Below are 16,238 nucleotides of genomic sequence, written 5' to 3'. Positions count from 1 at the left end.
ACAGCAGGAACAAGCCAAGAAGCTATCATTGGAAAAATATGCTCAAGTAAGAACCTCATTAAACATCTCCAAATCTTTATGAAATATAAAAATCATGTTAAGAAGCATGAATCAGAGTCCAATTATGATAACATCGAGGATTTTGTTCATCAGATAAAAGTTGAAAATGAACATTAAAGCCACAGACTTCAATGGAAGTAGAAAGCTTGGATTTGCAGAGGCAAATGTCAGGAACCCGAACCTTATTCAAAGGTTATATACTTCAGCTATCAAAGAATCGAAAAAGGCATATCTATACCTTTACGTGTTCGAGAAGGGAGAGAGTCGAATCCAACACCAAGGGGTGGACCATCCTTCCGGAAAATCTTAGCCAAAATGTACTGTGGAGCCAATAACTTTTGAATACTGGCAGTATTTTCTCCGGTACTAGATCTCTTCTCAACACCAGAAGATCCACAGGTGCATCTGGACGATGTTGAACTACTCATATTCGATATATCATATGACCCAGGATCCTTTCTTTTATTTGATGTCTCTACAGCTGAAGTTGAAGCTGAAGGCATGACGCATCCGTCTCTCCTTTTATCTCTTCTCCGCTTTTCGATGAACCATCCACGCACTTCCTTCACTGTTAATCTCAGAGACTTACTATAGTCCTTAATTTCCTTAGCCGTGGGATACTTCTTCTCTGGTTCACACAAAATAAAAACTATTGCAGAGAAAAGGAAAAGGTCCAAGGTAAAGCATGTATCCGATATTGGAGAAGCAAGATTAGTACAATAGGCCAGTACGAGAAATCATTCTAAAGGTCGTCTTTCTACTGACTTCAAACCAAAAATCAAAGGAATGACTGGGATCAAACAATTACATAGAGCACAGCAAAGGTCACATAATTGAAACCGAAATCTCTTGACATTTATATATGTTATCACAAAAGGGATGATGTAATATGTACCCAAATAGAAGTCCTCAAGAGCTTGAAGCTGTACAGGTGATTTCTTCCTCATTTCTACTGTAATATCACTCACCAACTCAAATAAGCTTCAAGACTCCGAATCGAGGTGTCGGATTTTTAGCTTATCAAAACCAAATCTCTCACAAGGAAGATAGTCAAAGCTGTGGCATGCATGCTGCAAAACCCAGAAACCAATTCACATGTATCTTTCAGAAAACTAAAAGAATGATCGATAAACAGAGAGTGATCGCGGTCCACAAGAAGCTACAATAACTGATCATTTAAACTGCCACTCCAGTATAATAACCCGAAATTCCCGGATACGAATTTGCAAAAAGAATTAACTACACTCGCATCGATTCGTTTAACACAGATTAGACAGCAACAAGAACATTACACAAGAAAACAAAATCCAATTTCCGACCACATGAAAAGTTTAACCATAACCTGACAACAACAGATACACTGAGCAAGTTGAGAAAAAACACAGTACTTACAGAATTCGAACAAAAAACCGAAGATATCGCAAATTCATTAGAATAGAAGACAAACAAAACCCATTTTAATAAGAATTTGGTGGGAAAATACAGGATGGTGATGGCTCGGCTAATGATGGCTGACTAAGAACAACAACAACACAAAACCCAGCAAATCAAAAGCAAGCAGTTACATATACAAGGAGAAACTTACATAGAGATAATGAAGGACAAGAGGTCGGAGCAATAGAAGGAGAAGAAAAAGGAGCAGAAGAAATGGTGGAAGAAGAAGACGAGATTTTTACAGGGGAGTAGGGTTTTGGGGTTTTTTTTTTTTATCATCTCTTACCTTCTCTCTCCTCTGGGGTTTTACGGATATTTTTCAAACACGATTTTCTTTTTTTAAAATCATTATTCCGCATTTATGAATTTCCCCTTTTGCCCTTCCTTTGGCGACAAACCTACAAAACCCTCTTCGCGGCGCCGTTTTCGTAGTCTCGTTAGGGTTTTAGGAACAACGACTCGTCCGGTTTATTCCGGTTTAGTGATCTGGTTAAAGTTTATATAATTAACCCGAGTTAACCGGATTTTTTTGGGCTTGAGAAATTTCAAAAGCCCATCTATTTTATCCATAGGCTTTCATTTCCGTACGATCCTTTTCTCTGTTCTTCTTCTTCGAACGAAGGGAAAATTCACGGGTGATGAGAAAACGGCGAAACCAGCACAGAAAATTCAGAAACGGGCCTCTGCTAAATCCCAATCTAACTTCGATTACTCAATCAAGAAGAAGAAGGTCGCTTCCACTTCCCTTCAAATTCGTTTTTCTTCCCCCAAATTTGAGAAATTGTGTAATTTGATGCACGCATCTCTGTTGAAGCTTTCGAATTGGGTTTCGAGTACTTGGGCTTTGCTTCTAGAGTAGTTTAATCTCCATTGTTAGATGTAATGTGATTAGAAGAATTTTGTTTACAGGTTGTTTCCCAGTTTCCGATTCACTCTATTCTTATCCATGTCTCTGAATTTTTTAGTATCGTGTATGGTATATGGAAAAACGAGCTTTTTTTCTTATTAAACTGCAATGGTGGATTAGGGTTACAGATTTGAGATCAGTGTTACTGAATGTAGAGCTCAGGGAGAATTGTTTCAGAAGAGTCGGAGAGGATCGAACGGGTTTGCTGTGGAGAATGAGACTATTCGATTGTCAATCTCCATATGGGAAGGTTTTGTTTCGGAACTCATGGTCTTTTTCCTTGACGTTTGCTTTGAAGATTCTGCCTGGAATCAGACCCTTTTGATTGGCTCTAACGAACATTTAGCAAGGCTCCACGGGCATCTGAAGGAACTCCTCTTTAAGCCTTTTTATCAGTGTGATCATCATGGGAATGGCGTCGTCTCGTATCTCAGCGTTTTTCTATTGCATTTTGTACTCATTTTACTGTCTAATTCTCAGGATTTTATCCAAGAATGGATGGGCCTTTCTGTTCCATATTGTAGAATCTCAAGGATGACTTCTCCTGCTATCATTGGCACCACCGATTAGGGGTGGATACCTAAAATTTTCGAGTTATTTGAACCTATCCCGAATTCATGAGATATTATCCGGTTTTGAATTTGTATTGGATAGATATCTATAAATCGGGTATGCGAGATAATTTCTGGATTTCGGGGTTATAATCTGAATTTAAACACAAAATTTTGAATTTTTTTTAAAGGTAGACAACATATATTAGGGGTTGATTCGAATTGGGTAGACAAAACTTTGGATTTACTTGAAAGCCAACTCGTAATTTCAATAGGTTTGTATCCAATATCTCTAAGTTTCAATAGGTTTATAAGCAAGTGATATCCAATCTTGAACCAAACTTTCCTCTCTTCTTTGCATTCTTTGTATATTGTAAGAGAAATGGTAAACCAACACTCTTCTTCAAACCTATCGTGACCAAACAAATGTCTAAGGTTACACTCCTGCATACAAAGTTACACATTATAGTGACATCAAAGAAATATTCTTGCAGATATATCATTTCCACAAGCAGATAAAGAAAATGAAACCAAAAAAAAAAAATCATATATGCATATATCTATATATATAATGGTTTGGGCAAACGACAATACACAACAGCTCAAGTCTCTGTCTTTTGGGGTACATGAAATCAACATCAAGAAACAACATTTCATTCATGCCCTAAAAAGGGCAAAGGATCAAAAATCAAAATGGATGGAAGATACAAAAATGCTCAACTGATGTGAATACATACTCTACATCCACGAATCTCCGGGACCAGCTTCGACGATATCTATGGCGGATATAGAGATGCTTTGTTTATTGTTTGGCACCGCCAATTTGGGTATCTCTGACCAAAAACCAACAAGCTCTGCACGCCCTTTTTTTTCTCATCTTTCGGCCAAGACACGAACAACACTATGTAAGTGAATCTCACGAGTTTTCAGAAGAGCTCTTCTGAGTTGAACTTGTTCCACGCCTCCTGTTTTTTTCATCACAGAAGGGGGAAGGATCATTTGAAAAGTGATGAAAGATAATGCAGCTTGGTTACTCGCGTTATGCAATCAAATTCCATAGAGAAAGTGCTAAAATAAGATGCTTTATCGGTTGTAACTAAAGGAGCGATACTTACCTTGAGCAAGTCGAAAACCTTCTCTGCAACGTATTTCTGCTGGAGATTAGCACCTTTTTGTTGAACTTTGTCGGGATGGATACAAAGGGTAGCCTTCCTGTAAACTTTCTTGACCGATGCAGCGGTAATTAAATCGGTCAAAGAAACGGGTTGCCAACCGCATTCCGGCCAAAGAACCTGTTCAACGCACAAAGGCAAAGCATCAGAAGAGATTTGAGGATTCAGAACAGGCAAGGCTTTCATATAGTTGCCAGAAAATTTCAAACCGCATCGTAAAATAAACGTTACGAGAAAGGGAATAAAATAAACTACAAACATACGTATTGCAACGTTGAAAGGAGGGCACGCAAGTTGCCTTCCTTCCCTGCAGCCCAACGCTTGATCTCGAAATCGAGGGTCTCTCCAATCCTCTGAAATCGGGAAATCGGCATTACGCATTATGGTGATTAGACAAGTAATGATACACAGGAGGGAAGAAAACTCGAATAGAATCACACAATAGAGCAACTTACGTGTCTCTCAGCTTGTTCATTTTGTGCTTGAAGATCACGTTCATTTTTCTCAGCAAGTGCTTTCGCCTGATTAAAACAGAATTCACGTCAGATTCAGATGCCAACATCCTCTTTCTTTACCCATCAGAAAAAAATAACACATGCTCATTTGATATTTGATACATACAGCTCGCTCCTGTGTCCTCTGGTGGCGTTCCAGCCTGGCCCGTCGTCTCTCTTCACTTTCTCCTTCAACCTCTTGGAACTCACCAGATTGGGAAGCAGCAGCTTTTTCCACACAGATTGTTCAGTCAGTAAATAGGTTAGATGACAGGAAAACGAGGTTCAGTAACGATGCTATATCGGTGACTGACACTCAGAAATTGCAGTACCTCCAAAAATTGAACTGAGATCATCAACAATATTTGTTGCTGAAGAGGCCTTTCGCATGTTCGCTGACGCTCCTGAAGGTGCTCCAGAAGACGTCCTACTTGCTTCAAAAGATCCTCCCATGTTCCATGAATCAAAGAAAGGATCCTGAAATCCAACTAAAGTCAGATGAGAAGCGGCTCCCCGAAAAAGATTTCACGGACAAAAGAAACAGATATATCAGATCTTACCGAAGTGTTGGCTCTCTGCTTTGGAGCACTACTTGGCCTAGAGCCCATGCTAAAGAAGGATTCAAGATCATTGTCATTCTGTTGTTGCTTAGCTTTGGCTTGAGCAGCTGCCCTTTCACGGGCCTCTGCAGCTGCCCTTGCGCGTGCCTCTGTAGCTGCCCTTTCTACAGCAGCTCGTTCTGCCCTAACCCTTGCTTCCTTCTCCCGTGCTTCAGCATTTGCCCGCTCTCTAGCTTCAGCTGCTGCTTTTTCAGCCTTCTCTCTTGCCTCGGCAGCTGCCCTTTCCCGTGCTTCAGCCTGAGCTCTTTGAACAGCAGCTCTCTCGGCACGCTCTCGAGCTTCTGTAGCTACCTTCTGAACAGCAGCCCTTTGAGCTTTAGCACGAGCTTCAGCAGCTGCTCGTTCACGTGCTTCTCTCGTAGCCCGCTCTACAGCCTGTCTAGCTATCTCCCTCTCCCTGTCTATCCTCTCTCTCTCAAGTCTTCTCTGCTCTCTTTCTCTCTCCTCCTTCTCCCTCTCCCTTTCTATCCTCTCTCTCTCTAGTCTTCTCTGCTCTCTTTCTCTCTCCTCCCTCTCCCTCTCCCTCTCCCTCTCCAGCTCACGAGCTCTTTCCATCTCTTTCTCTTTTTGTACCCTCTCACGATCTAATCTCTCCTGTTTCTCTCTAAGTTCCCTTTCCTGAAAATCATAATTGTCCATTTGATCTCCTTCTCTACTTCTACCTGCCTTCAAATTTTCTTTCTCTCTCATTGCCCTAGCATGCCTAAACTTAGCCTCTGCTTTATCCATTGCCTCCTTCATGGCAGCAGCAGATGCAGCAGCTGTAGAGTATAGATCTGAATCTTCACTAGAGAGAGGTTCAGAATATCCATTAACACCACTCTGATTCCAGCCAGAAGCAAAATCCTCAAGTCCATTGATTTGAGATGTTGTCGAGCTCTTAGCAGAAGCTCTGGCTGAGCCAGGGCCATGTGAGTAGTGAGTGGAACTTGATAAAGAAGGCTCATTAACTTTCTTTTTTATAGGACGTGCGGGTCTTGGTGGGGGAGGTCTTGCAGGTGGTGGAGCACTGGTAGGTTGCGTAAAAAGGGGGATCTCTGATACGGTAAGCCACACATCATCAAATGATTCAAAATTTCCATCTGACTTTGGTGATTTATAGTCCGGTGAAGTTGGCTGGTATATATTAGGATTTTCATTCGCAGGAGAAGAGGATCGAGGAACAGTCGTGAATGGGGTATGCTGAGGTCCCAAGAAATCATCAACAGGCACTTTCTTGGGAGAGTAGCTCTCAGAACTTTCCACAGGTGACTGTGCCCCGCTCATGCTTCCTGTTCTTATATGATCCTTGTCTCTGTTATTCGTATCTGGAACTGATTTCCCAAGAGAATCGAGAGGATCAACATCAACAAATACTCCTCCATGGACAGATGAATGATCGGTCTTTCTGCTGTTAGAGCTACCGACTTTACTAAATTCCTCCAATGGATCACCAAATTCCCTTGTCGAAGAAACTGGAGGGGTTGAAGCTGACTGTAAGACTGCAAATGGATCTTCCACAAGAGGCGAGGATGTCTTGGATGTCCCAGAAGAGGGTTTCTGAGATTCACTTGTCTCTGAAGTTGATCTGTGCATAAGAATACAGAGTCTGTCAATTGATAAAAAGGTTGTGAAGACAAAAAAAAAAATACATATGAATATACGCAATTTGCAAGTTTTTGGATGGTTTAAGATGATTCCTCGCGTTTCATCAAGATCTCAGACCACAAAGGACATGTGAACAGCAATCTAAATGCAAGATCAATGCGAAGACCGGCTCAAGTATGAACTCCATTCTACACTTTGTAACATTAAAACCATTAAAAAACCAAGACAGGGAACGCAGAGAGAAGACTCCAGTGCCTATGTAGGCAGAAACCATCATTTGGTAGCTCATACCGTTCTAGAACGTCCCTAATGGCTTCAAGCCTTCATTGTCGCAAGCCAGCTCAAGAGAACTTCAAGGAATAAATTTGAAGACCAAAGACATGACATTAAGCGAAATGGTCACCACAGATTAACCAGAACATAGAATATTACCGATCAATGGGAGGGGAGCTCCGGCTTGGAAACCCAGGTATCAAATCATCGAAAATCGAGCTACCCTTCCCTTCTCGTACGCTCTCCGTCTTCTTTGGTTCAGTATCTTTCCTACCCAAGTTCCCCAGCAGATCATCGAAAGGCGAACTATTCTGCTTCTTGTGCTTCGGGGATGACGAGATCGAAGAGAAAACGTCGTCAAACCTAGCAGATTGAGAAGTCGATGTACTTTTGAGCCCAGGAATACCCTCGAATATATCCTCATCGTACACCGGCTTGTCGTAGACCGGTATAGGCGCCGATTTCGAAGTTTTCTGATCCTTGAACATGGCATCGTAGTCAAAGGCTGGAGCCGATGGCGCCGGCTGTGACCGAGACTCCGAAGAGCCGTACCTCGGTGGCCCACTGAAGACATCGTTGAAGAGATCATCACCATGATCGTCGAAAACCGGCAACGAATCGGACTTTTTACCGGCGGGAGAGGACGATCCGATCCCGAAGCTAGGGGAAGAGGTGAAACTGCTGAAATCGGCGGCCGGCGAACTCCGGTGAGGCGCCATGGGGGCCGATTTTCCCTGCGGCTTCAATCCGAAGTCTCTCGCTAACAAACCTGTGAAATCGTCCATGGATTCGTCCTCCTCTTCGACCTTCGGATCTGCAGCTTCGTCTACACAAATCGGAATCTTCAAATTTCTCACACCAGGAATTCAGAGGGAAATTACCTTCAGATCTGGGAATCCATTGAAGAATTGAAGCAGATTTATCTGTGAATTAGTTCTAAAAAAAAATTAGCTCTTTCTATTCTTCTTCGTTTCTCGACTTTTCTCTTCGGTCTCCTTTCCGATTCATATTCCCCTGAACTCTTCCATCTTTTTCGTTTTTGGTCCTATATTATGAGATATTAACAAATATAGGGCTACTATTTTCGAACATTCATGTCAAGCCTCATATCTTTTAGATTTTACATATCAGCCCCTTTCCTTTCATGCCATTAGGGATGTGGGGGTGATTAAAGGATTGTAATGGAAAGAATACAATGACTGATTTATATATAGACATTAGAATCAAATAAATATTTAAAAAGGTTCAATCTCTAAATCTATACATCAGATAAATCATGTGAGCGCAAAAACTGAAAAGCATAACAAAAATCTTCCGTATTCTAGATATCCCAATCAAAAAATAAACAACTACATTAAAAAATTTAAGTTCAAGAATTCGTTATTCGGAAGAATCCATCTACTTCTTCTGGATCATAGGCCTCATTAGTGTTATTGAAAGGCAAGAATGCAAGGAGTGTGTCTAAGATCTCTTCCTTGAGGCACGGAACAGGAAGCGTCACCTTTGTTTGCCCCGCAACTCCATTAGAAACGCTGAGGAAAGAAAATCCGTGAAAGCAAAGTCAACAGCAACGAACGAAAAAAAGGGTTCAAACACGAAGAACGAGTATTCGTGCGAATGCAAATACCCATGGATCGATGAAATCAGCATGCTAACTTTGCACATGAGACTGATGTTGGCTCCGGGCTGCAACATGACAAAGATCAGATTGGTCGTTTTTGTTATGTTTCAATCTCGGTGAAATCCAAGCCAAGACAAGCAGCAAAAAGGTTTCGGTCTAAGAAAGCAGAATTTGATCTTACCTTTGAACTGCGGAGATTCACATCTATTTCATTTTGCATTTGAGAAATTCTGGCAAAAGTCTTCCATACCGGATCATTAGCGTCTGGATGAGTAGAATCATGGTTTCACATCGAAGATGAATCATACATAAAGAAGAAATTTGATAATTCTTAACAAAATACCTAATTGGAAAGTGGAACTTGTTCCACAGGCATGAGAACTGATTAGTGTTGAATCGCCTTTATCTCCTAAAACGCGTTTCTCCTGCAGAAACCAAATATACTTCCTTTGTAAGTTTGGCTACGTTATAATGGAGATAATGTATATCATGTAAACATATAGTTCCTATACGGAATCGCACAGCACATTCACGAGTTTATGCTCGGTTTTGCAAAAAAGAGCGGTGGCGTAAAATAGAAACTTTTGAACGATGTGTAAAGCGTTAGAGAAGGTGCTCACCATCATCCATCTATGGCGCAGTGCCACATCTCTTACTGTCTTGTCTCTAAAGTGACGACCAATTGCAGCATACATATAAACTTTCTCATCGTCTGTATAGGTATCATGTGGAGAGAAGTATCTGCAAATTCAAATTGAATTCAATAAAGATACAAAATCTCACCGGTGTCTACGACGATCATTGTACCAATATATACACATAACATACAGGATACAGGAATAGTTGCAGAATCATCTAACACTGCACATAAACAACCAGGTAAAAAAATCAAAAGAGAAGGATTTGACACTCAAAGTAACAAACAAACGTAAAAACTACATCAACTCTCCATCAGAAGCGCATGGATTTCAGCAAAGACTTGAAAGATCCAAGAAACAATCTCCCTTCGATATGAAACACGGATTCTGAATCGCAAACTACCCAAAAAGATCTCACGTCAAAGTACACAACTACACGTGTATATACAATCATACAATAGAGAGGGAAATACCTGGCGATGAGATCCTCCAACGATTTCTGCTCAGCAACGGACCAGTGAACTGAGATTCCCGGATTGTGAATCAGCCACGAGATAGCTGGATTTTGTCCTGACATCCCTTCCAGTTTGACGGAGCAGGAGAACAATTTAGGGTTTTAGCTAGGATTAATCTAGGGTTGGGCAACCGGGTCGGGTTAATCGGGTTCGGTTTTAGATTAATCAGTTTTCGGTTTGGATCGGATTTTCCAAAAATAACATAACCGATCGGATCAGTTCGGTTCGGATAAATAACTGATCCGTTTGGGTTATCAGATTAAACCGAAATAAAAAAAAATAGGTTTAGGTTTGAGATTTTACCATCTGTGTCCACATTCACATCTTCTTGCCTCCTCCTCTTCAGAGTCTCGATCCTTCGAAGTTCTTCCTCCGTCGTCTGAGTCGTCTTCTCCGTCACAGATTCTGAGGTTTGCATCGCCTGAGTCGTTACTCTCTGCTTCTTTCTCAAGTTGCGTCGTTTCCTCCGTCGTCGCCTGAGTCGTCTCGGACCTGCGATTCGGTGTTTCTCGGACGAATCTGCGATTCAGTGTTTCTCAGTCGGACCTGCGATTCGGTGTTTCTCGGACGAACCTGCGACTCGGTGTTTGTCGGACGAACCTGTGATTCAGGGAGTTTCTCAGTCGTGCGATTGAAATAGTTTCTCAGACCTGTGATTCTGATAATTTCTCGGTAGTCACTCTTGAGGTGTGACAAAGAATGTAGTGTATCGGACTTGTGATGTATATATTTGTGATTGTCGCATTCGAGTGGGTTGCAGCGGCGACGTGTTTGAGGGTCAGGGAGATGGGGAAGACTCTCGATGGCGACGGAGACTAAGGACAGTCGAGAGATCATGTTCGAGCCTTCTCCTATTCCACCTAGGTTTGGCCTTTTTACAAAAATACGCCACGTGTCACGTTAATATTAATTTCAATGGTACCGTACCTCTAAAAAAGCTTTGATTTTTTTTTCACAAATTATACACCAATTTTTAAATAAAAAGTCTAAAATATCCCTACATATCAAATCTCCAAAATACCCTTTATTTCTATTTGATTAAAAAAACGTACATGTTAAACTCTTTGTTCTACGTAGATATAGTATAGATATCCTTTATTTTTTAATACCTTAATTTTTCGGGTCATGGCACCGTGATAGAGAACTTACGACCGAACCCAACTGATCTAAGCTGGTGTGATCTATTACTGAAAGATTTAATGCCAATTATGTCAGTCAGCTTGACAAGAACATTACAAGATAGATGTCTCCAAGTCTTGTTCTTCCCAGTAGCCCTCTAACTGCAATATAGAGTAGAGCCAGCTTTATTTGTCATTTCCATGGCTACGCTTGAGAAAACTAAAAAGGGCAACTTCCTTAATTTAGATTCATGTGTTCATTGAGAAAAAGGACCAACCCAGTTCGAGTCCCCACCTGGTGGGTGGGTTCATTGAGGAAACTTTTGTTTCTGCCGGGTGCAGGTTGCTGTAGAGAAACTTTCGGAAACAGCTGACAGTAAGTTTCCCTGGCGAAAAGTCTTGGAATTTGGTCGGAATGTTTTTCAGGAAAGACGAACTCCTGACCATCTCAAGGACAAGTGGAAGAAGATGAACAGGATGTCGTAGGGTGCTCGAGGTGAAAAATGGGTAAGAGCTTGAATTTTTCAAGATGGCAAGAGATCTTTGCAAGTGTTGGGATCTTGAGGGATGCAATAGCAACTTTAATCTGCCGCTACTCTTGATAATCTGTTCCCATATTGTCTTTGTTTTTTTTTTGTTGTAGCTTTTGTATGTATGTAGATATATATATATATATATATATATATATATGTATTTCGTTTCTTTTTTTTCAAATTCAATTTTATTAAAAAAAATTATTTTAAATTTTTTTATATTTCCATATTAAACTCAGAATCCCATTGTTCTGGTTTTAAGAAACTATGTTGAATGAATTACTAGAACCGATTTTAATTTAGATACCATTATTCCACAATCGAATCAAAATAAAATGGAAACGTTACAATCGGTGGGTGAAAAAAAAAGGGAAGAACTCCATCTTCGTTGTGCTTTTTATTGTTGTTCTGATAAGCACAACATTACAATGTTGAGAGGAATGGTGAATACATATTAATAACGTAAAATTACAATAATGCCATATGTTTATTAGGCTCTAAAATTCATAATAAAAACCCGAAATTAAATTTGGTTAATCAAATCATCTTAGGCACTAATTTCTTCAAGTCCTCACCACAATAGGACTCCTCACGTAGTGCTCCTTGTCCGACCAAACCAACTCTCCAAAGCCATAGCCCTTCGCCACGTCCCCATTGCCCTTCTTCACAAGGGTCACCCTAAAGCTCTTCTCCTCGCCATCTTTGGTGAATTTCAGGCCCTTTGGCTTAACCGAAACCGAAACGCCCTTAGGGTTTGTGACGTGCACAGCATACGTACCTGGTTTCCCGACGTTCTTGAGGGTCCGTTTTACGGTGACAACGCTGGAGAGGTTTGGAACTGTGATGGATGGGTAGTTGAGGTCGAGGGCGCTGGGTTTAGGGTTTGGACAAGCGAAGCTTTTGCCCGAGAAGACGGACATTTGTGTTGAGTTGTATCCGAGGGAACAGAGGAAGTTGAGGTAGTCTTTGATGGTTAAGTCATAGACTAGACCGGGATCCATAGCCAGGTTTGGTCGGACGTGACCTGCTCCGTAGCTAAAGGGAGTTGCCGTCATGTCGGTTGCGTTCCTTATCGGTCCCGGGATGTCATCCATTGTTGTTGCTACAAAGGAAAAAGACAGTTTAAGATTCTTATTGGAAGATAACCGATATCTCTTATGAACCAACGAAACAATCGTACAAAGACAAGTTACTGAACAAATTCATGATTCGATCAAGTAGTTGTGTCTGGTTTTACTTGTAAGAACCATATAGAGCTTACCGGTAGTCATGATAGCTGAATGGATAGCAGCGGGACTCCAAGAAGGATAGAGGGTCTTGAGAAGACCGACAATGCCGGAGATGTGAGGACAAGACATGGAAGTTCCCGAGACAGCGTTGAACATAACCCGTCGTTCATCAAACTCCTCATTCGTGGGAGACACGGCTTCCGTATAGGCAGCTATAACACTCACTCCAGGCGCAATTATGTCAGGCTTTAGAATCTCGGGAGTCACGATGTTTGGTCCCTTGGATGAGAATGCCGCCACAACTGGTGCGGGTTTCGTTCCCAAAATGGTCCTTGGAGGCGTAATGTGAGCCACTGGGTTTCTACATGCCGAAAACAATGTTGCTTTAGATCTTAAACTATTCCAGAATTCAGCCATGGAAATCAACTAGACTTACTGAGTTTGGCTCAGATATCTTGATAGGGAGACACCGTCCTTGTAAGTGATGTGTGTTGCTGGGAGAACGTGTGCATCAGCGGTTAGATCATTCCCCATTACGTTTGTATTCACGAGAACCATCCCTACACCGCCGGCTAGAGCCACTGTCTGACCCTTTTCGACCCTCCCATTCAAACCTCTCAGGCACACTAATATCTTCCCCTTTGCCTTTACTGGGTCTAGAGATCCGAGCTTGCACAATTGCCTGGAATGGACGACGTGAAAGGACGGCATTGAAACAAAGTATAACAATCCTCAACAAGAATCGAAGTTAGCTTCTATGGTTTGAGACTTACGCATCAGAAGACGAAGTGTTCTTCGCTTTGGCCGTAGAAGCTGAGATTATCGGGTAGAATTTCGCATGTTGCAATGCGGAGGATGATAGACTTTGTCCCTGTTGCAATGATTCAAGCTCAAATTAACCACAATTGAGCAAGCTCTACACACATTCAACTTCAAATTTGCCAACAACAATAAATGTAGGGGGGGTTTGGGTTGGATAAAACGCGAAACAATATCAATCAATCTGGGGTTTAGGGTTAGGAAACGAACCTTGAAATGCTTCTTATTGCCAAGCACAAGATGACTTGCGAACTCGCGATCCATGGTGCTCGCTCCGACGGTGATCTGCCACGGCGCGAGGTTCGCCGCCGTCCCATCCTCCGGCCCCGAGTTCCCGGCGGAGCAAACGACCACAACCCCTCTCCTCACGGCGTGGAAAGACCCGATCGCGACGCTGTCGTTGAAGAACGGAGAAGGCTCGCCGCCGAGGGAGACGGAGATGACATCGGCTCCGTCGTGGATAGCGGCATCGAAGGCGGCAAGGACGTCGGCGTCGTAGCACTCATTACCCTTCACCGGAGGCCAGCAGACCTTGTAGGCGGCGACGCGAGCGCGTGGGGAGCCTCCCTTGGCGGTGCCGTTGCCGAAGCCGAAGACGGAGGCGCGTGGTACAAACGCGCCGCCGGCGGTGGAGAGTGTGTGGGAGCCGTGGCCGTCGAGGTCGCGCGGCGAGTCGAAGGTGGCGTTGAGGCGACCCACGGCCGCGGAGTAGCCCTTGTGGAAGTACCGAGCTCCGATCAGCTTCCTACATTTTTTCCATCGACAAAGCTTATGTCTCATTTTTCCCGTAAAATAATGGAATCGCAATTAATTAATTAATTATAATTACATTTAGCAAATTTATTATAACTAACTACATATTAATAGACTTGATATTTTAAGTAAAATAAACTCGAATATAAATTTATAAATGATACAAAATATGTATGAATTTATATCTGTAAAATATCCTAAGCGTGAATCTTTATATTATTTTAAAAAATTATCGTATCAAATTTTAAAATTATAATAATTATGATGCTAAAAAATCTAGAGGTTTCTTGTAAATTATAGGGAAAATTGTAAAAGAAACTCCATACTTTTTGAATATCGATAAAAAATCTTATACTTTTTTTATTATAAAAAATCTATATTTATACTTATTTTTTATCGGTCGGATTGGATTCAAACAGATTTTTTATCGTATTCTTTTAATGTTTATCTTTAAGATCTTATTTGTTAGAATTTATTAAGTATATGTTAGAATTTATTAAGTATATGTGTATTTCAATGAATAAATATAGATATAGGATTAATGAATAAATATAAATATAGGGTTTGTTTGGTAATAAAAAAGAATATATTTTTATAAAGAGTTTATATATATTTTAACAAAAATGATATAAGTATACAATTTTTTTAATAATAAAAAATAAAAAAAAAATTGTCGACATCAAGATTACATCAATTTTTTTTGGCGATTTTCTCTAAATTATATATGGTTACTAAGGAAAAAAAGGATTAGTGTCATCTTCTTCTTCTTTTTTTCTTTTGCTATCCTCTTTAATTTCATAATATTGTAAATTATAATTTAAATTATATTTTAATAAGTATTATAAGCTGACTTTCATGATAATAACGTTAGGTGGTGGTACCACCTAGAATCTGCAATGAATATCTTTCTTTTGTAAAAGTATACAATGAATCCCTCTTTTGGACATTCCATTTCTATCTTCCTCCAAAAAAAATATTTTTTTTCCAAATGCAAATGGGACCCACCAATGAATGGACCAAACATTGCATTCATACCAGAAACTAGGTAATATAGTATTTGACCCATCGTCCTAAATAGAAACACCCACCAAAATAATTTCTACTTATAGACATTTATGACTTTGTTTTTTTGCATATAATTAATGGGTTAGTCAAAATAATTAGTGTGGCTTTATAATCAAGCATATGCTCAATGGCTCAAAATAAATTAATTGCCGAAACCCGATTTGAGACCGATTTAAAAACCTGATTTTTTGTGTCGAAAAATTTAGATCCGAAATCTAATATATTTCGGGTGGACTGGAGCTACAATTTATGTTTCGGATTTAAATTGACACCCTAATATAATATAATGCAATATACGTGTACTTTTCATTCTATATATATATATATATATATATATATATATATATAAGTTTTTTATTGAAAGATAAAAGCAGTTTACCTATTGCAGTGGAAAGTGGCATCTTTGTCATTTTGACATATTCCTTTCCACCTTGAGGGAATTGGTCCCAAACCTTCATCATCACTAAAGCTTTTGGATTCAGGCCATACACCTTTTTTTCACCATTTTTCACATCCCACACACAAAAAATAAATTTAAAAAAAAACATAAATTTAGTTCATGAGAAAGTCAACCTTTTTTTGAATGTACAAATTGCATTTTGAGTTAAACAAGAAAAAAAGCCCTCTTTCTTTTAATTTCCTCCAAGTCAACGAAAACAATTATTATTTTAAATGTGATTAGTGTGTGCTTATTTAAAACAAGATCCAAAGAATGGGATACATTCTTTCTAGATGTGATGCTTATTCCACCTTTTCTCCCCTTTTTTTATTTTGTGTTGTTTTCCTAAATTCCAACATCTCCATATATATATATATATATATATATATATATATATATATATATATATA

At 40.2% G+C, this 16,238-nt stretch overlaps 4 protein-coding genes and 1 long non-coding RNA gene across 6 annotated transcripts in view; 1 reads left to right on the top strand and 4 right to left on the bottom strand.

Moving 5' to 3' along the window:
• The window catches only part of LOC104815378 (homeobox-DDT domain protein RLT3-like), a 7,437-nt gene extending 5,676 nt beyond the window's left edge, over window positions 1-1,761 (bottom strand). The window contains exons 1-4 of the mRNA XM_010543745.1: window positions 1,646-1,761; window positions 956-1,130; window positions 299-688; window positions 12-22 (exon numbers count right to left, since the gene is read on the bottom strand). Of these exons, the coding sequence (XP_010542047.1) occupies window positions 12-22; window positions 299-688; window positions 956-1,007 (453 nt within the window). The 5' untranslated portion in view covers window positions 1,008-1,130; window positions 1,646-1,761. The remainder of the gene's footprint in view (window positions 1-11; window positions 23-298; window positions 689-955; window positions 1,131-1,645) is intronic.
• Window positions 1,762-2,092: 331 nt separating this feature from the next.
• Window positions 2,093-3,006, top strand: LOC104815377. The gene is made up of 2 exons (XR_772085.2): window positions 2,093-2,224; window positions 2,522-3,006. It is a non-coding gene; the product is annotated as an uncharacterized LOC104815377 (long non-coding RNA).
• A 480-nt stretch (window positions 3,007-3,486) lies between these two features.
• On the bottom strand, window positions 3,487-8,086 carry LOC104815376 (auxilin-related protein 2-like). Its single transcript, XM_010543744.2, has 8 exons — window positions 7,258-8,086; window positions 5,179-6,805; window positions 4,951-5,095; window positions 4,746-4,846; window positions 4,580-4,645; window positions 4,388-4,477; window positions 4,068-4,244; window positions 3,487-3,917 (listed from the first exon to the last, which is right to left on the bottom strand). Exons 1-8 carry the CDS (start codon window positions 7,881-7,883, stop codon window positions 3,879-3,881), a joined length of 2,871 nt encoding a protein of 956 aa, XP_010542046.1. The 5' UTR covers window positions 7,884-8,086; the 3' UTR covers window positions 3,487-3,878.
• A 223-nt stretch (window positions 8,087-8,309) lies between these two features.
• Window positions 8,310-10,677, bottom strand: LOC104815375. 2 transcript variants are annotated; one of them, XM_010543743.1, is made up of 7 exons: window positions 10,176-10,677; window positions 9,831-9,927; window positions 9,340-9,460; window positions 9,063-9,144; window positions 8,901-8,983; window positions 8,726-8,784; window positions 8,310-8,630 (listed from the first exon to the last, which is right to left on the bottom strand). In XM_010543743.1, exons 1-7 carry the CDS (start codon window positions 10,288-10,290, stop codon window positions 8,468-8,470), a joined length of 720 nt encoding a protein of 239 aa, XP_010542045.1. In that variant the 5' UTR covers window positions 10,291-10,677; the 3' UTR covers window positions 8,310-8,467. The 2 variants fall into 2 exon arrangements, with proteins under 2 accessions (XP_010542045.1, XP_010542044.1); XM_010543742.1 differs by having other exon boundaries at window positions 8,311-8,630; window positions 9,831-9,936; window positions 10,176-10,674.
• A 1,202-nt stretch (window positions 10,678-11,879) lies between these two features.
• The window catches only part of LOC104815374 (subtilisin-like protease SBT5.3), a 6,318-nt gene continuing 1,959 nt past the window's right edge, over window positions 11,880-16,238 (bottom strand). Inside the window, exons 5-10 of the mRNA XM_010543740.1 lie at window positions 15,769-15,880; window positions 13,782-14,316; window positions 13,526-13,623; window positions 13,189-13,434; window positions 12,785-13,113; window positions 11,880-12,625 (exon numbers count right to left, since the gene is read on the bottom strand). Of these exons, the coding sequence (XP_010542042.1) occupies window positions 12,087-12,625; window positions 12,785-13,113; window positions 13,189-13,434; window positions 13,526-13,623; window positions 13,782-14,316; window positions 15,769-15,880 (1,859 nt within the window). The 3' untranslated portion in view covers window positions 11,880-12,086. The remainder of the gene's footprint in view (window positions 12,626-12,784; window positions 13,114-13,188; window positions 13,435-13,525; window positions 13,624-13,781; window positions 14,317-15,768; window positions 15,881-16,238) is intronic.

This window comes from Tarenaya hassleriana, unplaced genomic scaffold (assembly GCF_000463585.1).
Source record: "Tarenaya hassleriana unplaced genomic scaffold, ASM46358v1 Cleome23, whole genome shotgun sequence".
Classification (NCBI taxonomy): Eukaryota; Viridiplantae; Streptophyta; class Magnoliopsida; order Brassicales; family Cleomaceae; genus Tarenaya; species Tarenaya hassleriana.
Note: the sequence above shows the minus strand (reverse complement) of the source record. Positions and strands in the feature narration are given on the sequence as shown.

What these genes read in the sequence shown, in the direction of transcription:
- LOC104815375 (XM_010543742.1), bottom strand. Translation starts at nt 10,290, where the DNA reads ATGCAAACCTCAGAATCTGTGACGGAGAAGACGACTCAGACGACGGAG. An exon ending in TTGGAGGATCTCATCGCCAG is followed by an intron (nt 9,461 to 9,830) that starts GTATTTCCCTCT and finishes TTGAATTTGCAG; the next exon opens with ATACTTCTCTCCACATGATA. An exon ending in TGAATCTCCGCAGTTCAAAG is followed by an intron (nt 8,785 to 8,900) that starts GTAAGATCAAAT and finishes GTCATGTTGCAG; the next exon opens with CCCGGAGCCAACATCAGTCT.
- LOC104815376 (XM_010543744.2), bottom strand. Translation starts at nt 7,883, where the DNA reads ATGGACGATTTCACAGGTTTGTTAGCGAGAGACTTCGGATTGAAGCCG. An exon ending in AGAGGACACAGGAGCGAGCT is followed by an intron (nt 4,646 to 4,745) that starts GTATGTATCAAA and finishes TGTTTTAATCAG; the next exon opens with GCGAAAGCACTTGCTGAGAA. An exon ending in AGGTTTTCGACTTGCTCAAG is followed by an intron (nt 3,918 to 4,067) that starts GTAAGTATCGCT and finishes TGAAAAAAACAG; the next exon opens with GAGGCGTGGAACAAGTTCAA.